The sequence below is a fragment of the Camelus ferus genome, chromosome 10 (assembly GCF_009834535.1).
Source record: "Camelus ferus isolate YT-003-E chromosome 10, BCGSAC_Cfer_1.0, whole genome shotgun sequence".
NCBI lineage: Eukaryota > Metazoa > Chordata > Mammalia > Artiodactyla > Camelidae > Camelus > Camelus ferus.
Window position 1 is genome coordinate 41,337,264 of NC_045705.1, and position 24,188 is coordinate 41,361,451.

The 24,188-nt window shown below is 37.3% G+C and overlaps 1 protein-coding gene and 1 long non-coding RNA gene across 7 annotated transcripts in view; one reads left to right on the forward strand and one right to left on the reverse strand.

Moving 5' to 3' along the window:
• Positions 1 to 1,777: 1,777 nt before the first annotated feature.
• On the reverse strand, positions 1,778 to 19,509 carry LOC106730241. 4 transcript variants are annotated; one of them, XR_001366688.2, is made up of 4 exons: positions 19,379 to 19,509; positions 8,338 to 8,481; positions 2,828 to 3,064; positions 1,778 to 2,003 (listed from the first exon to the last, which is right to left on the reverse strand). It is a non-coding gene; the product is annotated as an uncharacterized LOC106730241 (long non-coding RNA). The 4 variants fall into 4 exon arrangements; XR_004323238.1 differs by having other exon boundaries at positions 1,778 to 2,112; XR_001366689.2 differs by lacking the exon at positions 2,828 to 3,064.
• The window catches only part of EED (embryonic ectoderm development), a 28,217-nt gene continuing 23,475 nt past the window's right edge, over positions 19,447 to 24,188 (forward strand). For 2 of the 3 annotated variants that reach the window (XM_032488827.1, XM_032488829.1), the window contains exon 1: positions 19,827 to 20,037. In XM_032488827.1, coding sequence (XP_032344718.1) covers positions 19,924 to 20,037 — 114 coding nt within the window. In that variant the 5' untranslated portion in view covers positions 19,827 to 19,923. Of the gene's footprint in view, positions 20,038 to 24,188 lie in introns of all 3 variants that reach the window. The other variant, XM_032488828.1, reaches the window with a different exon arrangement.

Below are 24,188 nucleotides of genomic sequence, written 5' to 3' on the forward strand. Positions count from 1 at the left end.
CTCAATGTATGTTCAACGTAGTGGAAACTGGTCTATAGGAAAAGATAAGGGATAGGTTAATAGAAGGTAGGAGAAAATAGAAAGAGCCGGTCTGGTTTGTGATTTGAGAGACAAATTAATTGTTTTTTTTTTTTTAAGCAATAATTATAAACATTTATAAATTTAAATAGTTTAAAAAATACATATAACAGCAAACAAGTCTTCCTTTCATCCTAGACCCCCAGTTCTCCTGCCTAGAGGTGACTACTATTAAGACATTTTAATATTTCCTTTTATATAAATAAGCACATAATATATACTTATTTCAGCAATGTTTTTCCCATTTAATGTATTTTGGAGATTGTTATATATTAATTCACATAGATAAACCTTATTCACTTTAAAAGCTACATATAAAGAAATGCCACAACTTATATAATCAATACTCCATTGATCAATTTATACTATAATCTTTTGCTATTATAAATAATGAGTCTATCTGCTTTGAAATCTTCAAAGAATCTTTTTGGTGGAACTGCATCCTAGGCCTGAAAGTTTAAACATCTCTTAGTCCTTCTGGACTTGGGAAAAAGTATACCTAAGAACAGCCTTTAAGAAATGAACTTGTTCATAAGTAGAGAAGAATCTGTCTAGAAAGAAGGTAAATGTGGCAGTGATTAGCTAGAAAAAACTAAATTCAAAATTCATTTTATAGGCAACTCAAGCTTATTTAGACGACCAGTCCAAGATTTCAGTTTTTAAATAGCAGAGCCGGCTATAACCCAAGTCTTCCCCAAGTTCTACAGATTGTCATTCCACCATGCTGATGCCAAACTGCTTATGATTCATAGATACACAAACTAGCAAACCCAAGAATGCAGAAATGGGAAAGAGATGATGCTAGTACAGTATCAACCTCCCTCAATGCCCTCCATTCCCATGCTTTCTATACGGTAGGAAATTAAGGCTTGGAGAAGTTTAAAAAAACATCTTAACTTAAAACTCCAGTTCTTAGCAAAACTGACCTAAAACTCCAATTCTTTAGCATTCACAAGCAAAAAGACATTAACTGTTTGCATAAAGATACATGTGCTCAGAACTTTCATAATAAAGGCATCAGAAACTAAATGGTATCTTTCCTGTACTATGATCAGTAGAAAGCAAACTATGGGACTTCTTAAGGCTTTGCTCAACCCTATACAATGTTCTTTACTTTATGCAAATATACTGGCTAGATATCTTATGTAGTTTTCACTAGCATGACATGAATGAGTGTTAGAGATAAGTAAACCATCTCCTTATAAAGATATTAACACAACATTATTATTATTATTATGGGCCTGCAAAAGCTTAGAAATATCTTCACTATAATCCATCCTGTGATCCTGAAACCTGTTTCACTGGAATTTGACCTGAAAAAACAGAACTTGGTCATCAAGTTTCAACACAGATCTTGTGGAAAGCAAACATTTCTCCTGCTGACATAAACAGAGATTTAAAAATAATTGGTACATATATTATAAAACCCAGTTATACAAAACTGTTGCAATTGGATAGACTCCCAATGCAAGTTTGAACAAGATTAGTTCAAGGTACTTTTAGTTGTGTGGATTAGTGAGCTTATGGAAGAGGTCTCTGCCCAGGAGCTCCAACCTGTACAAGTGGTTTCAGTTGGTCTAATTCTGTTCTCAATATGTAAAGTCTTTCTATTCTTGTGATAACAACTCTAGGAGCTTGCCTCCCTTAAATCCTCTAAAGCATTCAATATAAATTAGAGTAGCAAGTAAGACAATGTTGATTTAATTCATTCAGAAAACGTTTATTGAGTGTGAAGGCACTGTAAATCAGAAAAGGATTTTGCCAAAAATAATTAAGCCTGTGGTGGGGGTGTGGCAGAGTAATTGGCTGTTTTAAGGCTGACATCTCTGTTCAGAACTTGATGCACAAGCATTTTGTGTTGGTGATCCATGTTGATCTTCGGGGTATAGACCAATAAACAGGTGACATGTAGCAAAGCTGGCATTCTGGTAAGAAAGTTGAAAAGCTTGGTTGGGATCTTCTCATTTATGCCTCTACTCCTCCTGCTCCCAGTGGAGAAATCATTCCCTGCAATTCCGACAACTCTTTCAAGATCTAGCCAAGGGATTACAAATCTTTTAGTCATCAGATGGTAACCCAGATGCACTGAGAGTGTTCACTGGCAGAGCTTTGTCAGAGTGAAATGTAACTTTGAGTGATTTAGCATCCTTCCCCCTTCCCTCTCCTAAGGAAACAATCAGATGTGGATACAAACATGTATGTGTATATATGGAAAGACTGGAAACGATATAAATGCTGAGCAGTTGGGGTATGATTAAATAAATTATGGATATCCTTATGATGTAACACTATGCAGCCATTAAAACGATGCTTTAGGAAAACGTTCTATATACTGTTGTAAAAATTGCTTACAAAACTGTAACATGGTATCAATTATATTTTCAAAATATGTGTGTATTCATGTTTGTGTGTGCCCAGAGAAAGACTAGAGAGATAGAAGACTCAACTATTAAAGTGATTACCTCTAGGTGGTAAGATTATAAGAGAGTTTTCTTCTTTGTGGTTTCCTTATATTTTCCAAATAATCCAAAATGTACATGTGTTACTTTCATTATTTGAAGCAAATATGTTTTCAGAAAGAAGGACCAAAAAGTTGTGTAGGTCTATTTTGTAGCTCGTTTTCACAAAGAAGTTTCACTAAATTCCCCAAGGGCTGGAACGGAAGGCTATTTTAGTGATGCCAACTGCGCCAACTCAAAATATTACTCACAGAACTTGTATTAAGAGATCCTGTCTGGGACACACTCACCTGGAGCTGTAGGGAGCCTTGCTACATCTTTCTTGTTCAAGGGTTTTAAATTATGGTATCCCTGAGGCCCCACAAGTAATTCCGAAGTCTTTGCCATCTCTTCCAGTATATTAGTATATGGCCATGTGCAAATAGTATTATTGATGGCCTTCAGTAGTATTCCAGAATTTCTGAGAGAGGCCAGCAAAATAGGCCTTGTTTGGAGACAGGACATCATATCAGTCAGGAATTCAGACTCTGTAGCCAAACAGACCTTAGTTAGAACGCTAGCACTGAAATTGCTAGTTGTGTGATCTTGAAGTTATATTATTTAATCTCTTTGTGTCTCAATTTCCTCATCTGTCAATTAAATCATAATAATGTCTACCTATAATGTAGTATCTACCTAAATAATGATTCTGTGATGATTAAAATGATAGTGCATGTTAAATATCGAACACAATGTCTGGCACATAGTAAGTAATCAAAAATTGCAAGCTATTGTATTACTATGATAAATATAATAAAGATATAAATATAAGTGTTATGGAAGAGCTAGAAAAAGCACAATTACTCCTTGTTGAGAAGATTACAAGAAGCTTCATAGAAAAAGAAAATTAAGATATTCTAAGATGAGGGGTAAAGTCATTTCAGGGGATGGCAATGTAATAGCACAGAGATGAGAAAGCCATAGAATGTAAGTGTTGAACAGTTTTCCTGGAGTGTTACATATATCAGGAAACAAGAATGACAGGTAAAGATGTTTAGTCTTAGCTTATGGACAATAAGGACATACTTCATCTATTTGTTATAATTTTTATTCCCCAAATAATTTGTGTAATATTACACAGAACTCTTCTTTTGCAATTCATCTGAGCATGTGTAGAAGTACCCCCATCTACCTATCTCATGACTCTCTACATTGTCTACTTAAAACCTAAGTTTCAGTCGTTGGTAAGCCAAAGAATCTCCTGTCCAAAGCATACAATGGTCTCCTGGGACAGGGGAATAAACGAGAAATAGCAGAATAAGGAAAGCGTGATTTTTTTCATTTTACGACTCTGTAGACACTTTAAGATATCAAGGGCTATGAAAGGAAGCAAGGTTATGCTTGGTCTGGTGACTAGGATCATCTCTGGGATAAACACTTCAATGACAGACACAGAAAAAAACAAACTTTCAGGACAGATGATATTTGATTTCAAGATTTACTATAAATCTAGAGTAACCAAGACAATGTTGTATTGGTGAAAGGATAGACATACAGATCAATGAAACAGAATAGAAAGCCCAGAAACAGAAGTACACATTTGTGGTCAGTTGACTTTTTGACCATGGTGCCAAATTATTCCATGGGGAAAGGAAAGTCTTTCCAACAAACAGTGTTGGAACTATTGGATATTCATATGGAAAGAAATTAAATTTCAATCTTTATCTCACATCATACATGAAGACTAACTCAAAATGTCATACAGATCTAAACGTAAAAGCTAAAACTATAAAATATTTAGAAGAAAACATGAAAGAAAAATCTTTGTGACCTTGGGGTAGGATTTCTCAGAAAACAGAAAAAAGAAGAATCATTAAAAATTGATAATTTGAACTCCATCAAAATTCAAAAATTTTGCTCTTTAAGAGACATCATTAAGAAAGTGAAAAGACAGTTCTGAACTAGAGAAAACCTTCTGTATATAGCAGCCAAAGGACCTGTGCACAGGACATATAAAGGACTCTTATAGTTCAATAAAAGAAAGGCAAACAATAAAAAAAATGGACTAAATACTTGGACAGACACCTCACCAAAGAAGATAATGGATAATCAATGTGTTCAGCATCATCAGTCATCAGAAAAATGCACATTAAAACCATAATAAGATACTACTACATACCCACCAAAACGACTAAAATTATTAAGGCTGACAATATCAAGTGTTGAGAAGGATGTAGAACAAATGGAAAGCTCTTCCATTGCCAGTGGTAATAAAAATATGGTACAACCACTTTGAAAATGGTTTGATAGTTTCTTATAAAGATAAGCATACATTTGCCATATAATCGAGAATTCCACTCTTAGGTATTTGCCCAAGAAAAATCAAAATATATGTCCACACAAAAACTTGCCCACGAATATTCATAGCAGCCTTATTCGTAACAGCCCCAAACGATAAACAACCCAATTGTCTATCAACAGGTAAACGAGCAAATTATTATATATCCATAAAGTGAAATACTTGCTCAGCAATAAAAAGAAACAAACTACATTCGCATGCAACAACATGAATGAATCTCAAGAAGTATGTGTGTACAAAAGAGTACATACTGTGTGATTGCATTTATATAAAATTCTAGAAAATGTAAACTAATTTATAGTGACTAGAAGCAAATCAGTGGTCGCATGGGATGAGGTAGAGGGGGAAAATGACTGCAAAGGGGAGCTAGGGAACTATGTCTTGGTGACAGGGGTTATACTGGTGTCAAAACTCATTGAACTGTATACTTTAAGTGAATGCAGTTTATTGCATACAAATTACACCTCAATAAAGTATGAGAGAGACTATTCACACCAGGTGCAATACTAGGGGCTGGTGGAACACACAGATGATAAATTATTACTGGTCCCTAGGCCTCACAGTAGAAAATGATATATGCATGGTTTTCAGTAAAAATGGAAGTTTGTTTTCTTCATACTGCCCCTCCTAATTCACCGATGCAACAAATAGTTTTAAAATTTCGATTATGTGCCAGGCATTTGGCTCAATGTTAGGAGTACAAGACAGGCAAACAACCTTCACAGGGTCCCTGATCTCACAGAGCCTCCAGTTTCATGGGGGAGACAGTAATGTCAACTATAATCTACAGTGATGATTTCTGCGATTGGGAGAATACAGGATGTCAGTGAAGCGCATCTGTGCGGTTAGCAACGACTTCCTGGAGCAAGTAACATTTAAGTTCATATCTAAAGAGTGAGTTTTAGTTAACCAAAACAAGTATGTCACCTCAGAAATGCTCCCTTTCAGTATGAACAGTGACATCTAATATGTTCGTATATACTGTTTCAGATTAATGCTTCCCCAACTAACCAGTTTTTCAAAAAGTTTTTCAAAATTGAGGGTAATTTATCCATGCTTTTAGTTTAACACCAAACATGTACATATGTATTAACCAAAACCCTAGTAGTTTCATGACTGAAATTCTTACCCAACTTCGTACATTATAGCTTGTTATACTCTTTAGAGTTTATATTTTAAATCTTATTTTATACAATATAATTATAGACTTACATATTACATACGTACTGTGAAATAATCTGATACAATTAATTACCTTGTCAAATCAGAAAAAAGGGGTGAAAGTAATAGTCTACATATAAAATATGGTAAAAAGTAATCTTATTAAATCTATTTTCCCCTGTAAAAGAGAGTAGGGGGTAGTTCTTAATGCGGAGTGTTACCCCCTACCCTAAGGTGTAAGGAAATCTTAGGGATGGTTTTGTCGTTGTCACAATGATTGGAGAGCTATTTGCATTCAGAGGTTAAGGCCAGGGACACCCAGTGCCCTGCAATGCTCAGGACAATCCCCACATACAAACATTACTCTGCCCCCAAGCTAACAGCATTGGCGTTGAGAAACACCATCAGAAGGTCTACAATAGCTTTTCCAGATCTAAAAGTTTGTTAGTGGAGTCTGTCCATTCATTTGAACTGTTATTGCTTTAGGATTCTAAATGTCACATTTAATAAGCAGACAACATCAGCCAGCTAAGCATCTGTGATGATTAATTTTACATGTCAACTTGGCTCGACTAAGGTACCCAGATTTACAATCAAATATTATTCTGGATTAAACATATGAGGGTGTTTTGGCTGAGATTAACATATAAATCAGTTGGCTTTGAGTAAAGCAGATCGCCCTCCATAATGCAGGTGCGTTTCATCCAATCAGTTGGAGGCCTGAATAGAACAAAAAATTGACTGCCCGCAAGTGAGAACGAATTCTGCCAGCACATGGCCTTTGAACTTGAACTGTAGATTTTGAACTTTGCAGCCTTCCTTATATAGTGTCCTTATTCTTTGGCATAAGCTTTAGAAAATGTGGAATGAAGAAATGAAGTTAAGGGAAATTATCACATTTACCCCAGATAAGAATAGCTGTGGTCTCATTAAGTGTACACCTCAAATCTTAAACATTTCAAGTATTTCACTTTTAGAATGGCCCGAGCATTTTACTGAGCATGTTTTCCTCTGCACTGTTAAACTCATGTGCACTTTGAAGAGCGTAATCCATTTGTTTCTGATTCATTTACACTCAACTCATCAAAAATCTCTTTTCACAGTTGTCACTCTGAGCCTTCTGAATGCTTTAGCTCTTTCAAGTCTTTGTTCTAAGAACCAGAAGTCATCTTTGGCTCTCTCAAAGAAATGAAATAAAGTAAGAATCCAAGTTGGAGAGAATTCAAAATGTATAATTTCTAATTTCCTTCTCACTTCTTTTTTAAAAGCACATTTATTTTTATTTATCACCTCTTCATTAGAAAAAAGCTGCCTGTACCAAAAATCTATTCAAGGTTCTCTCTCAGATGTATTTTTAAATAAATATGTATTTTCAAATCAAAATCAGCAAATACTTTTTTGTGTAAAGAATATTTATATGAAGTATATTTTTTTCTTGCCTTGGTTACATGTGCTGGTGGTGGATTACTGTCAAGCTACGTGAATCCAAGTGTAACCTAATTTAGAGGTTGTTTTTTGTTTTTTGTTTCCCTTTAAGTGCCTCATGTTGTTTTGCAAAGTCCGTGTAATTTAATCTATGTAATTACCCTTTTAACACAAAAACATCCCTAATGTTGCCTTATTCCAACAAAAACAGCACTATCTGATCCAACAGGTTGATACTCCTGAGACGTCAGACAATAACAATCCAATATGGACACCGGAAAAAGGAAAACCAAGTATCGGTAAAGAAATTAGAATGTAGTTTTGATCCTTTAAATTGTAAATCACATTTCTAAATTAAACATCAGCTCTCAAGACTGCTTGGGTACTGACTTTAACTTACAGATAGTAGTGAATTTCTTAAGGCTGATTAAGAGTCTTTCAGACAATTTAAAGATTACAAATGTTAAAAAACAAAACAACTCCCCCCCCCCGCCTGTTTCTCTGGATTTGACAGCTAAACTTTTATTTCAAAATTGTGCATTTATCTCTAATAGTCCAGACTCTAAGATAGTAACAGTTAATTAACCTGGCAATAATTTAGTCTTATTTTTCAGAGAATTAAGCACACAATAATGAACCATGCACCAGACAAAACTTGATCTTCAGACAGCAATGTACTTAATACTCAAAATCAAAATTAGATTCAGAGGTGTTTTTTTTCAGGGAATGGGTTATTTAAAATAAATTCATGTATTTGATTGCTTTTTAACTTAAAATAACCTTTCTTTCTCTCAACTCCAAAGTAACACATATATGTTACCAAAAATACAGAGAAACAAAAAGAAAGAGACAGCGGATATACTCAGTTTCACCTACCCAGAGATAAACATGCTGGCAATTCAGTGGGTAGCCATATGGTGCAGAGATGAAGAACTCAGGTCTCAGAGTTAGGCTGTGTGCATCCACCACTTACCGCCTCTGTGAGTTAGTAATTTAATTTCTCTGTTTCATGTTTGTTATCTGTAAAATAGAGGTGCAAGGATGGTGTGAAGATTAAATGAGATAAATTGTGCAATGTCCCCTGCATATAGCAAGCCTGCAATGAATGTTAACTCTTAGTTCAACTTTCTAGATCCTTTTTGTCTTAGTATTTTCATCTAGGGACATTGCTGGGTTTGCTTTACATTTGAAAAGAATACTGAGTGTCTCAGAAGATAGTCACTTAATAATAAAAATACATTATCCTTCATACTTTTTAAAAAATTTTATAAGGGGAAAATTGTAGATAAAATCTAATTATTCCTAAAATCAAGGCTAGTGATTTTAAAGCATAAGCAAACTTTTATTTCAAAATACAAGATTAATTTATCATTCAAAAATGTTGCATGCAATAACAAATGTTTCAAGCTCTTCCACACATATCGTCTCATTTAATGCTCATACAAAACTCTCTGGAAAGCACAAGACATTAAAATTATTTCCATTTTTTGAGATAACTCTTCCCTTAGATTAATGATAGACCACTGTCATTTCCATTTGCCCTTGAAGACTGTATTTAGATTTGGGGAAAAGTAAAATTACATGTCTATCTGCTCAACACTAAAAGTTAAAAATTCCATGCATAGCAAAGGAAACCATAAAACGAAAAGATAACCTTTGGAGTGGGAGAAAATAGCTGCAAATGATGCGACTGATAAGGGCTTAATTTCCAAAGTATACAAATAGTTCATACAACTCAATAACAAAAGACTAAACAACCCAATCAAAAAATGGGCAGAAGACCTAAACAGGTATTTCTCCAATGAAGACATACAGATGGCCAATATGTACATGAAAAGATGTTCAATATAGCTAATTATAAGAGAAACGCAAATCAAAACAGTGAGCGGGGAGAGTATAGCTTAAGTGGTAGAGAGCATGCTTAATATGCACCAGGTCCAGGGTTCAATCCTCAGTACTTCCTCCAAATATAAATAAATAAATAAACCTAATTATCTCCCCTTCATAAAACAAAAACAAACAAACAAAAAAACAGTGATGTATCACCTCACACTTGTCAAAATGGTCATCACTAAAAAGTCAATAAATGATAAAAGCTGGATAGGATGTGGAGAAAAAGGAACCTTCCTACACTGTTGGTGGGAATGTAAGTGGATGCAGCCACTATGGAGAACAGTATGGTAGTTCCTTAAAAAACTAAAAATAGAGTTACCATATGATCCAGCAATCCCATTCCTGGGCATATATCCAGAAAAGACGAAAATTCTATTTCTAAAACATACATGCACCCCAATGTTCACAGCAGCACTGTTTACAATAACCAAGACATGGAAGCAACCTAAATATTCATTGACAGATGAATGGATAAAGAAGATGTAGTGTATATATATAATATATTTAGCATATATATAATATATATATGCACAAGGGAATGTTACTTAACCATAAACAAGAATGAAATGCCATTTATAGCAACATGGATGGACCTAGAGATTATCATACTAAGTGAAGTAAATCAAAGACAAATATCATATGATATTACCTACATGTAGAATCTAAAAAAAAAAAGACACAAATGAATTTATTTACAAAACAGAAACAGACTCACAGACATAGAAAACAAACCTATGGTATCAAAGGGGAAAGTAGCGAGTGGGAGGGATAAATTGGGAGTTTGGGATTAGCAGATAGAAACTACTAGTTACAAAATAGATAAACAACAAGATCCTACTGTACAGCACAGGGAACTATATTCAATACTTTGTAATAGCCTATAATGAAAAAGAATCAGAAAAGGTAAATATATATAACTGGATCAGTACAGTGTACACCAGAAACTAACACATTGTAAATCAACTATACTTCAATTTTTTAAAAAAGTTAAAAATTCCACCTGCTTCTCCTCCTATTTTCCTTATCTTATTTAAAGATACCACCATTCAGGAGTCAGCCAAACTACATACCTGAGGCACTCTATGTCCCTCTCTCTTCACCCCTCACATTCCAGGAATTACTGGTCCAGTTGATTGTATTTCTTAAGTACCTCTGGAAGCAACTCTTTACTTTCCATCTTCATTGGTGTTGCCTTAGTTCAGGTCTGCAGTGTTGCAGTAGCCTTGGAGTTCATCTCTCTGCCTCCAGTCTTACCCACTGACATCTGCCAAGAGGAAAACTCTTCTTTGACCACCCATTACTTACAGACCAAGGGCAGAAGGCTTTTCATGATCCAGCCCTTTCCCAACGAACAAGACACCTATTTATAAACCACATGCCCAAGTATTAAAGTTATGCTGTGAAATATGCCTCTCCAATGACTCACATACAAATGCCTACTCTTTAGCACATTCCCTTCCTATTATCAAGGAAATCAGGGAGTTGAACTAGCAATCATAAAGTAGTATTTGGTAAGCCAAGTCATTGCATAATCACAAGGGAGATTTCATTCAAGCTATAACTGATTCCAATAAACTCTTTATCCACAATACAATGTGCTTTTCTATTTTTGGAATGCAGTATTTTTATCCACTGGATTGTCTCTGCTTCCCAGACTTCTATTAGGAAAAACTGATAAAAATTTATTTTCCAAGCTAATTCCCATCTCTTTGTGAAGCCTTCTCCTATTTCCACCCAGTTAAAATCACATAGCTCCCTACGCCATCCTATCCAACTTCTGTATTCTGTGTTGAATATTTCTACTGTAGGACTCATTAGTATTTTCACCACTAAAATTATTCATGAAGGTTGCTTTCTTCTAGAAAGCTGCAAGTGTTAGTGATTAAAATAAGCAGCACTTGGGTCAACCAGCTTTGGGTTTGAATTCTGATTCTCCCACTTACTTGTTGAGTGGCCACTGTCCAGTCCCTTAACCTCTCTGAGCTAATTAGTTCCCTCATCCATAAAGTTCTAGCTTCATAGAGTTATTGAGAGGATTAAATGACAAGCTGCACATGGAAAGCACTTTTCACAGCACTGGACACATGGGAAACATTCAATAAGATAGATCATACTGATCATCTTTGCATTCACTGTGGCAGAGAGGAATCCTGTATCTAGGATGGGATCTATTATACAGCCTTGTTCTTATTCTTAGTGATTTATCTACTTCAGAAAGCAAGAGCACTTTCGTTTTTAAAATATTTTGTTCACTATTTAGTGAAGAGACTTTCTAAGACTGCTAGAAATATTTGCTTTACCTCTGCCTTCTCTCATCAGACTATAAGTTACTAGATGAGAAGGATGATGTTCTAGTTATTTTGGAATTCCCGGCACCTAGAAAGTGCCTGGCACATAGCAGGTACTTAAAAATATGTTTACTGAATGAATAGATAAATTTCTAGAAACTGTTCATAAGATATTTCTGAATTTATCATTTATACCAGTGGTTCTCAAAGTGTGGTCCTTGAATCAGCAGCTTGGGTACCACCTTGAGTTTGTTAGAAATGCACGTGAAGGGGTCTCACCCCAACATAGTGTATCAGAGGTTTTGGGGTGGAGCCCAGCAAACTGATTTAACAAGCTATCCAGCTGATTTTTATGCCTGTTACAGTTTGAGAACAACGGATCTAGGCAGTTAACACCATTTTATAAATCTCAAAAATATTAGGCCGAGCAAAAGAAGACAGAAAAAATTTATTACTTTCATATGAAGTTCTAGAATAGGCAAAACTAATATCAGGTGTAAGAAACTAGAATAGTGGTTGTCCTGGGTTGGGGGTGGGGGGAGTGGAGTGGGTTTTGAATGGAAAGAAACATGAGGAAAATGGATGGCATGGATGTACGCCTATGTCAAAACTCTTCAAACTGTAATTCAGACCTGTGCATTTTGCTGTATTTAAGAGAAATGGCAAGAAAAAATTAAATTAAAATAAAATGGAATGCCATTTGAACCCTTCCATTATAAGTCTTATCAGCAGAAGATGTATTTTTACATTGTAATCTTAAGATGATCTACAAGGTCCTGCATGATCTGACTCCCTACTTACTTTTCAAGCCTTATCTGTTACCATTATTCCTATCACTTTTTTCAGTCCTTCACAAGCATTGACCTTTCAGTTTCCCTATATTACCATATATTCCTATCCTGCCCCAGGGCCTTTGCATATGTTGTTACCACTCCTAGAACGTTTCTTCCCTTTCCCCTGGTTAACTCCCATTCTTCTTTCAGTTCTCATTCTTCTGTCTGTTCCTCAGGGAAACCCTACCAAATTTTACTCTATTATCTGTCCACAGAAACTTTTGTAAAGCTGCCACATACATTTGTGTAGGTTGTTCTTCTAAACAAGGGTTCCCAGCTGAGCTGATAGCAGCTAAAATCTAGTTTGTATTCCACTCACAAAGCCTTGCACACGGAGCAGGGCTGTGTTACCTAGAAGAAGGGCTGCCTTCTTCTAATTCATCAAAGTCATAGTCTGCTTTTCATATTGTGCCTTCTCTGGGTAGTTTTTTCTATAGAAGTGCCTCTTAAAAAACATCATAAAGCAATACTACTCAGCCATAAAAAAGAATAAAATAATTCCATTTGCAGCAACATGGATGGACCTAGAGATCATCATTCTGAGTGAAGTAAGCCAGAAAGAGAAAGAAAAATACCATATGATATTGCTTATATATGGTATCTAAAAAAAAGGATACAAATGAACTTATCTACAAAACAGAAACAGACTCACAAACATAGAGAATAAACTTATGGTTACCAGAGGGTAAAGGGGGTAGGAAGGGATAAACTGGGAATTCAAAATTTGCACCTTTTGGGGAGTGATGGAAATGTTAGCTACCTCGATTGTGGTGGTGGTTTCATGGGTGTATACATCTATCAAAATTCATCAAACTGTATATCTGAAATATACATAGTTTACTGTACAGGAATCATAATGTTAGAGCAGGCAGATAGCTAGATATGAGCAGAGAAAGGGGGACACATACCAAGTGGCAGCAATTGGGCAGAAAGGAGGGGCACGAGCCAAATGCAGGAATCATACATCATGTAAGCACAAGGGGTCCCAGGGCAGAGAAAGAAAAGCAAGAACCTTTGGGCTGATAAGGAGCCACACCTTTGGGGGTGATGAGTGGCCTGGAGACCAACAAAGAAAGGTGAGAAAAGGCAGGAATTTCCAGCGTCCGAATGTAACCTTTTGCTCATTATGCTTTCATTTCAATAAAATTAGCCTTGCAAATCAGAAGTACCCATCATGCATGATGCCATGACACTTCTGACCCAGACTAAATAAGGACAAAAATCCCTCCTCCCTTTGGGAAGGTGGAGTTGGGATGATAATCAGGAAATAAAACCCAAGACCTTCCCTCAATGAATATTCCGCCCATTCATTTTTACACCCTATGTAACTAACTTGCCAAAGAAACTCAAGGCAGCCACTCACCCGAGCCTGCCTGTTCTCCCCTTGACAGTGTACTATCCATCCTTTAATAAATCCTCACTTTACTTTTTTTTAACCACAACGTCTTGTTTCTGAATTCTTTCTGGTACGGGACAAGAACCTGGAATACCAGTTGCATCCACCAGCAACAATACCACAATAAAGGTATTAAAAAAAATAGCACAAAGCATAGTATACACAGGCTAGCAGCAGACCTGGCCTATACTTCCTCTTCATAGTATTTCACAGTTGTGATTTTACAGTTATTTGGGTGATCATTTGGTTAATGTCACTAGACAGTAAGGTCTATGACAGTAGGATACTGCCTAGTTTTGCTTATTATCAAGAATTTCCAACACCTAGAACAGTGCCTGGCACACAGTGAGTACTCAGTAAATATTTGTGAGTGAGACATTCACAAATGAGTAAATGTGCATGAGACTTTTAATGCGGAAAGAATATTAGTCTTTTTGAAGGTCGAGTCTGTGTCTTATTTTCCCTTTTTTTTCCCCTCCCTCCATTACCATACTGCTTTGCACATAAATGGCATCTGGTAAATTCCTGACTGATTTTAGAATGTTCTAAGAAGCCATATGATGTTCTGTTCATAGAAAAGTAGATCTGCAAGCACGTGATTACACACTGTGTGAGTGATGACGAACAGCTGCTATTTATAAGCAGAAGAGACAAAAATGTTGAATGAATGAGAAATAGACTTCAATTGAAATGGTAAGTATTTAATTTAGCTTTTAAAACTCATTTCCTGATACAAAGCTTACAAGATACTAGAAGACAATACCCAGGGAGGCTGTGAATTTTCTGTCTCTTTATAAATAGATGATCTTTGAAAGTTTTCCAAGATAGATCAACCACTTATTTGAAGGCTAAGGGGTGTTTCTCTATAGAGTTCTCAACAATCTGAGACACTTTTTTTTAAAGTTAAAGTATAGTTGATTTACAATGTTTCAGATGTACAGCAAAGTAATTCAGATATAGATAGATAGATAGATAATTGTATACACTTTTTCAGGTTCTTTTCCATTATAGGTTATTACAAGATATTGACTATAGCTCCCTGTGTTATACAGTAGATCCTTGTTGTTTATCTTCTTTATATGCAGTAGTATGTATCTGTTAATCCCAAATTACCAATTTATCCCTCCTAACCCTTCCTCTTTGGTAACTACAAGTTTGTTTTCTATGTCTGTGAGTCTATTTCTGTTTTGTAAATAAGTTCATTTGTGCCATTTTTATAGATTCTACATGTAAGTGATATCATATGATATTTGTCTTTCTTTGTCTGACTGACTTCACTTAGTATGATAATCTCTAGGTCCATCCATGTTGCTGCAAATGGCATTATTTCATTCTTTTTATGGCTAAGTAATATTCCATTGCATTTGTGTGTATAACATCTTCTTTCTCCATTCTTCTGTTGATGGACATATAGGTTGCTTCCAAGTCTTGGCTACTGTAAACAGTGCTACTACGAACATTGGGGTGCGTGTATATTTTCAAAACAGAGTTTTCCTCTTTTCTGGATATATGCCCTTATCAGTTACACTGTTTGCAAATATTTTCTCCCATTCCGTACATTGTCTGTCATGTTGTGCAAAATGCTTTTAAGTTTAATTAGGTACCAACTGTTCATTTTTCCTTTTGTAAAATAAGGTTTTTGGGTACAGAAAAGTTGCAAAGTTTCCCACATTAACATCTTACATTGCCATCATGTTTTTGTCAAAATTAAGAAATTGAAACATGCAACTATTAACTAAACTCCACACTTTATTTGGATCTTCCCGTTTCTCCAGTTATACCCTCTTTCTGTCCCAAGTGAGACAGCTTTTTGATGTTCTTCGGTGATGTATAAAAGACTGTGTGTTCTAAAGATCAAGCTCTGTGAGTAGAAATACATACACCTAAAGCTGCTAGGATCCCTCATCTTGAGGCACAAGTACTTTCCAAGCAACCCAGACTCCTGAATATCATCCCTAGCTCTGCTCCTTTGAAGAACTATGTGTCTTTGGGCAAACTGTTCAATTTCACTAAGCCATAGTTTCCATATTTGTAAAATGCAGGGTGGTAAGACCTCTCCAGCTGTGATGGTTCCTGAAATCCATCACAGTAAGAAAATTCAGTGTTGAAAAACTTATGATTTTTAATAGGTAATTAGTCTTTTATACTTATTATATTAAACCATAAAGCACTCTAAAAAGCATACCTGTGATGTTTTATACATGTTAAATTAGAAGAGGGCTCAGAGTGAGACAGGAGGGAAGGGGGCAGGACACAGTCATTAAAGGAATGACACAACAATTAGCACCAAGATGGCAGAAAAGTCAACTCTCAATAGACCTGGAGGCCCAAGATGGGGGGAGATTCAACCCCCAGTGGACCCTGAGCTTCATTATATACATTGTAATGTACTAGCACAGTGACTGACACACCCACAAGCATCATGACAGCTCTGAAGCTAACCATGGAAAGTCAGAGGGCTGTGGCCCAATTCCTAGGAATCCCTGCCCCTTCCCCAAAGTAGTTGGAATAATCCTCTCACTTGTTAGCATACAAAAACTAGCAACACCACGCCTAACAGTCCCTCTCTCTCTCCTGCCTTCCAAGACAGCCCACTTTATGGAGTGTGTATCCACCTTTACTTTAACACTCCCCCTCCCCACCCTGTACATCTCTCTAAATAAATCTACTTTTACTCAACTATGGCTTACTCTTGAATTCTTTCCTGTGTGAAGCCAAGGACCCTCATTTAGTGGGGCAAGTCCTAGGGACTCAATTGAGACCTGGGACACAGCCATCCTCTTGCACCCATTTTCCTGTATCAAGAGGAGCCTGACTAAAGACTCTCCTTAACCAAACTTTAGTCAGACTCCTCTGAGCCCTGTTCTCAACTGGACCTTATCTTTTGGCCTGCCTAGTTCAGTTGTAGCAAGAATTCTGCTCAGTCAGCTTAGAAAGACTCCTCCACCCTTGATATCTGATAACCCTGGCAAGTCAGTTTAGGAAGAATTCCCCTACCCTTGAAGTCTCCTCTAGTAAACTTCCATCCACCAACCCTCCTTGTAGGGGAGGAAAGACTTTCTACTCTCCTAGGTTTGATAGCTAGGTCTATGAGATAAACTGAATGCAGGTAAGTTAACAAGATAAAAGCTATACCTATTTATTAATTCCTAAAATTACATGCACAGGGGCATCACAGAGGGAAAAAGTGAATATCCAGAAAAGCAGTGGTATTTGAGAGTTTATATCATCTCAATAGGGGGAAGGCGAGGGGATATGGGGAGGTATCCTGCTTAGGGGAGAATAATTATTTGGAAAGATAAATGGGCCCTTAGAATAGATGAGAGATAATGATAGTTTGTGACAACATTTGTCTGGATGTGGTGTTGACTTCTGACTTCTAGTCCCCTCCTCTGTGATAAGAGTCAATCTTCCCTGGTTGGCAAAACTCCTAGGGAGTATGACAGCTGAATGCCTTTTTGAGGATCTGTATTTAAGCAGGTAAATGGAGCTCAGAGAAGTTGCTCAGAGCTGAGGACTCGAAAAAGTATTTTTTTAAGTCCCTCAGCGCAAAATAATTAATATACCAAAACAGCATATTGCAGGTGGCATGTCCTGAACTCCTTTATCCCCATCTCTGCTCCTTGATTATAAATGTCCACCTATTCTTGGCGTATTCAGAGTTGAGCTCTTTCTCTCCTACTGTGATAGTCTTGACACTTACAATAGTTCTGAATAAAGTTCCGTATTGTTTTAATAAGTGTCTGAATAATTTTTTAACATTAGCAACGATAAATATTAACTAATTTTCATGTATTATCCCTGACTCAGATAGATTTTTAAAATATCCCCTCAAATTTTAATAAAACTCTAAAAATATTTTTGCTTTGTTATGGATAACAAATGCTGAAAGGCATTTTCCTTCCGTATGTGCCCTTTATCCAAATGTTCAGCACTTGTCTAATTTTATGACTAGAAGTCGACTCCCACTTCCCAGTTCCCACTGATCCCAGATAAACAGAGTAATTTGGACTAGAAATGCTTTAGTTGATCATCCTTTGTAGAGCTACATTTCACAAACACCATTCTCAATAGGTTTAAGTGGGATATGCTTGTCTCTGCCCATGAAAATGTCATACCAAAGCACATCTTACTTTCTTAGTGGCTGACCCCATACCAGCCTCATCTCTCTGTGCCAACTAAGGAATGTTTAGTAGTGACCAGCCTCATCTCTGTGCCAACTAAGGAATGTTTAGTAGTGCCTGGCACATTACAAGTTCAACAAATAATTGTAATTACTATTACTAAGATCTGGACTTTAACATTTTTCAGCTCTCTTATTTTTTCCTAAGTCTTCACTGCAAAAACTTCTTATTCTGCTCTGCTTTTGCTTTACCTTTTCTCATTCTCAACTGAATTCTCTCCTAAAGGAAAAGTGACTTGCCATCTGCAGTAATGAAACAGAGATAATGATATTCTTTATGTTAAGGCATCGTGCAGAAGTAGTTCAAGCACGCTAGAATTTTATGGATGGGGCACTTTATATTGTTTATCCAATGGATGATGTAATGAAATCTAAAAGAGAACAAATATATATAAAGCAAGTGCTCAAGAAATATTAGGTGCCTTCCTATATTCTCATTTTTACAGATGAGGACAATGAGACCTAGAAATATAAGTAGTCACAGCTAAGTTCCCTACCCCCACCCTTCCCCCCACGCCAAAAAAAAAAAGGGGGTCGGGGACTGCCTTTTCTTGTGATGGTTCTCCTTTTCTGAGCTGTTCATTTGCCTTTGTGGCTTAACGACCCATCTAACAAATCCACGAGTTTCACCAATGTATTTGGCACCTGTCAAGCTTCCAGACATGGTTAACACAAATATTTTGGTGAAATATAACCTTTGTCGCCTTCCCCTAAAATTTTATCCTACCTGGCGTGCCAAAAAATACTGTCCATCATTTAAGTCCCACAGTTTCATACATACTTGGAGATGGCCACTGATTTTTAGGCCTTGGCGTTGTTCTGGGCCTTGATAACCCTTTAACAGTTAAAAGGAGCACTTTGTGCTGTAACTCACTGGAGTCTCGAATCACATCATAATTTACGATAGTCCTACCCAATATGGGCACAAATTGGAAGCGGATAATCATTCATCGCAATAAATATTCACCAGAATATATATTCATTAAGAAATTAAGACGCAATCAGGCACTCCGACTTGGTAGCGCTTTGAAATCCACCCTGGGCTACGGAAACCCGGTGGAAGACTACCTGCTTCAGCATACAAGATTTCGAAGAGGAGGGGCTTGGAGGAGGCGGGTCCGGACAACCAAGCGCGAGAACACGGCCCAACGCATGCGCACCTATTAGCGGGTATCTTCCATTTGCTCGGTAGGGGAGACAAATGAGAAGTAGTCTACAGTTTTAAATTTTCTATCCTCAACCGAAAATTAGACTGTGAGCAGTTCCACGAATAATTTGAGAACGTTACCCTCTGAGTTCAAGATTAAGGGAACCTGGCACATACCGCTAAATCAAGAGGTGACTTCTGTCTCTTCCCCCGTCCCCTGGGACGTTGGTGGTCTAGTCCATTCCACAGACTTGAGTCCTTGCAGCGGGTCGGGGATCGAAGGATTGGGCCAATTGCGGCTGAAACGCCTTTGGAAGGAGGAAGGGGGTGAGGGGACATCCCTCTGAGTTCCGCCTCTCCTTTTTTGAGGCAGTCGTGGGGAAGGGGACGTACGAAATACTGCCCTCGAAAGCCAACGGATCTCACCTCTCCGTGCAAACCGCCGGGAGGGCGGCGGGAAAAGGGCAAGACGGGAGTGGGGAAAGGGAAGGAGCCAGGAAGCCGCGCGGGAGGGCGCGCGCGCGCGCCCCTTTTTCAGCAGTGTGGCGGGGTCGCACGCACGCCCGCCTCGGCGGCTGGGCGCGGTTTGCGACAGTGGGGGGAGCGGTGGAGGTGGCGGCGGCAGTGGCAACTTTGCGGCAAGCTCCGGCCGGGCTTGCTTGACGGCGGTGTGGCGGAGGCCCCGCCCTAGGCGGCAGGAACCTGGAGGGAGGCGGAGGAATATGTCCGAGAGGGAAGTGTCGACAGCGCCGGCGGGAACAGACATGCCTGCGGCCAAGAAGCAGAAGCTGAGCAGCGATGAAAACAGCAACCCGGACCTCTCTGGAGACGAGAATGTGAGTGCAGCCCTGAGCATTCCAGACGGGACTCTGGAGTGAAAGTTTTAAATTCTTTTTAAACTGTGGGCGCGGGGGCGGGCGGGCGGCTGTGGGGGGAGGGAGAGGTGTCACCCTCTATTCAGGAAAACGCGGGCGTGGAGGAGAAAATCGAACTTGTCTCTAAGAGGATTTTGATCTGGGGCCGGGAGCGAGTGGAAACTTGGCGAAAGACAGTGGTTTAAGAGAGCGTGGTGGTAGAGGGTCAGAGTGGTTTGCTCTGAGATTCTTAAGCGTGGATGAGCAGTGTTCGGGCCTTTGGGAGATTTGGGGAGAGTGCGGATCTGAGATTCCAGTAGTTTAAAAGGCAAGTTAGAAGCTTATCTGAGAAAGTTGGAAGAAGAGACCAGCGTGTGTTACGGACTTTTTAGAAGGAATTTAGGGACCGTGTCACTCCAGGATGAAAAGAGTAGATTCCAGACCTAAGGGATTTCGGTGACTTGGGGCTTTTATGTCTGATTCCAGACCTAAGGGATTTCGGTGACTTGGGGCTTTTATGTCTGCTCCTGTCTTGTCCATGGAAAAGGGGTGTGTGCCTGACAGTCGACTTCTCTTAAGGAAGAGAATTGAGAGGGTCGTCCACTGACTTGGAGGGGAAACGACCCTTGAGGAAGGACTGAGAAGGGATAGTTACTTTACTCTGTTTTAAGTTTTCACTAAGGGGACGACCTAGGAGATCTTAGGCAGTTGTGATGTCTTTGGGTGTGGGTTCTTGACCTCGCACGTGTAAGGTGCTTTGGAATCATATATATATATTTTTAAACTCTGAATGGATCTTGGTAGTACTCTAGTCCGTCCCAACAGTTGACCCCTCTGTGTTTAGGTGATACGCCGGTAACAACCGAATTGGCATTTTCATGTTTTAAGTTTGTACCCAATAAGGTCAGCAAAATATCTTGACAGTTTAGAGATATTGCTGTAAAACGTGAACCCTCCAAGGTAATAAAATCTAATTATCTTTTTAAAATCTTTAAAGTATTATAGGAGGGTGGTTTAAGTTCTTCCTTTTCTCAGTTTGGCTAGTTTTAGGAATAAATGTTGTATCTTACACACTCCGTTCCTAAATTCTACGTGACTGCATCACTGACTGAAGCGTATATATTGCATGGTATCCTGACCAAAATTTTCACTGAACAGATGGGAAAGAATTCTTGTTGCAGATAGAAGAAATTTATTTGGAGGATTGTCAGTTTGTGGGATTTAGATCCGACATTTCTGGAAGGCTTAGGTGTTGAATGTTATTTTAAACTTGTTTTTCTTGTTTGTGCTTTCCAATCTTACTATGTACTGGGGTCTAACATTTTTGACCCTCTTCATTCCAACCTCTGAAGCCTGTTTTATTTCCACTTCTTAAATTTCTCTAGGCATATTAGGTTAGTGACTAGAAGCACAAACTAGATCCAACTGTTAGGTTAAAATCCCCATCTGCTACTTACTGTTTGCTTGACCTTGAGGAAGGTACCTGACCTAGTTGCCTCAGATTCTTATCTTAAAAATGGAGATAATAAGGGTATTTACCTCATGGGATATTTGTGAGGATTAAATGAGGTAAAATAGATAAAGTGCTTAAAAGAGTGCCTGCTCTTTAATAAGTACTATACAAGTGTTACTTAATTACTATTACTTATTTTGTAATCAGTCTAGTCTTATGTTTCTGGCTCTTTCACATACTGAATAATTGGGCAGAAATGTAATGAAAATGTTAACCTATATAGACTGAGGAAAATTTGAGGGGACTGATTAAATTGAAAATTATTTTCTTTTTACAGATCCTTAAGAGGAATATATTCTTTGATGCATATCAAAGCTCTTCAGAACTAGATGATTGGATTAAGCCTATGTTTTGGTTCCTCCATTTGGATAGTGACTTTTAACCTTTTTTGTGCCTTGGACACCTGTGAAACCTTCTCAGAATAATATTTTCAAGTGTATAAAATATAATATATAAGGTTACAAACAAAGTCAACAATAAATTACAAACTATGTTTTAAAAACTTTTAAAACAAATTTAAGATTTATTTCGATAAATAAAGTACTTTAATATAAAGTACTTCTTTATTAGCACATTAAGTAACTAGATCTAACAGTGGATATAATAGTTGGGCATAGACAGTTTTTAAGATCTACAACAACTGTGACGTACAAAAATACTTGATTTCCTTTGGTAAGAAAGTTACAGCTACAGTAACATTGGCATGTATCTACCTGCATTACAATAGAAGGAAGTATAGATTTTAGTTAAAGATGGTGAAAATTAAGATGCAATTTAAAATTTTCTTTTTTTTTGGCCACGTAAGTTCACAGGCCCTCTGAATTCCATCCAAGGACCCCGATCTAGGACATAAATTAGGGGAAGCAATAAGGGAAGGGAGTAGAGAGCTCTGTGTAAAGAAATGAGTTCAGAAAAAGATAACAAGGGCAGTGGTTTTACTCTTGGAGAGAGCTAAATAATGGTAAGAAGGCTAAAAGCAAGTGGGGGAAAGACTGTGTTTTTGAGTTGGGAGTTAAGGTATTACCTGAGCAGTTGCTACTGTTAAGTGAATAAAAGAATTGAAAGGATATTCAAATTTTGCTTTAATTGAGGTATAGTTGACTAATTATATTATTAGTTTCAGGTGCACAACATAATGATTTGATACTTGTATACATTGCTGAATGATAACCACAATAAGCCTAGTTAACATCTGGCCTATTTTAAATTTATTGTATATGTACCTGCCATTTTATTAACCTTTTCATATTACTGCAGAGTAGGTAGCTTCTGGAATAGGACTGATTGTTGCCTGATAGATCAGAAGGCTGAATCTGGAGACTTGTCTTTTGCTTAAGTAACCTGTGGCAAGATTAAGGGTCAAATTACTATGCCTGTTACCTTGTTGAGCAAATGAAGATGGTAGTGCCATATCTGTTGCACAGTTCCATTCTATACTTTGAGGAGGGGCCAAGGTGGAAATCTGCTTGTATACATATTAGACATTCAGCAAAGGTTTGAATTTAAAGATAAAATGAACAACCTATTGCATTTCCATTTGATTCCATCTATTAGGATGCCTGTCTGAGGATGGGGTAAATTAAGTGGTCAAAAGTAAGAAATACATATATGTAATGTGTCTCAATTATTAACAATGGTTTATGTGGCTTCTTGATTAGCAGATGAATTTTTAGCCAGAATGGAAAGAAGCTGGTGAATAAAGGTCAAATTGTCTTATTGTTTCATTTCTGTAATGTTAAAGATATTTTTCAGAAAAGGGAATTTTCAGATACACTTTACTCATGTGAGGGAACTGGGCAAGTGTAAGTCAAGCAGTACAAATTCATGTGGATTAAAGGAATGTAGAGATGAAATTGCAAATGGAGACAAAAACTTTTCAGAGTGGAAGGGAAGACATTCTGAACCTCTGCCTTTGGATCCTCCACAACATAAGAGATGTGAGATTGTTCAAAGGCAACAGAGTCTGATAACATGGAAGAGCGTGCTGTAGCCAACGCGGTTTTCCATTGAAACACAAAATTGTTTTCTACGCTAGGTTTTAACTGTGTAAATACAACTAAAGGATGGGGAGAAACAGAGATAAAAATAGTGATTTCAATCCAGAAACTGAACTTTAAATTTTACACTTTCTATATCTATAAAAGCTGATTATATTTACATTAAATTACATTTCAGACATTAAGCACTACTGTGTGACATCTGTCTCCTTCATTCCCTTTTTCACCCTGGGTAATCAGTATGTTCTAGAATAATTTGCGTATTTTTTAAAAAAGCATGTCATTTTGGTAGGAGCCATTTCAAATTTTGAAAACCACCCCTTAGAATGATGTATAATACTATATTGATTTTAAGGTAAATTTTTTTATACTTTTTGATACTCCAGTTAATTTTTGACCTTCTGTAATATAAAACCAGCAATATTTTAAAAGTCCCTAAGACAATGATACCCAGACTGTGTTCTCATAGATGTTAATAGGCACTCCATGAAAAAAAGCTTCTGCTGGAATGAATTTAATAACTACTGCCCTAAGGTGATAGGTTTAAATAAATCTGTTTTCCAGACAACAGTTTAAAGTGTGTCATCAGAAGAGTTAGTGAAATTCTCTTCTGAAAGTAGAGG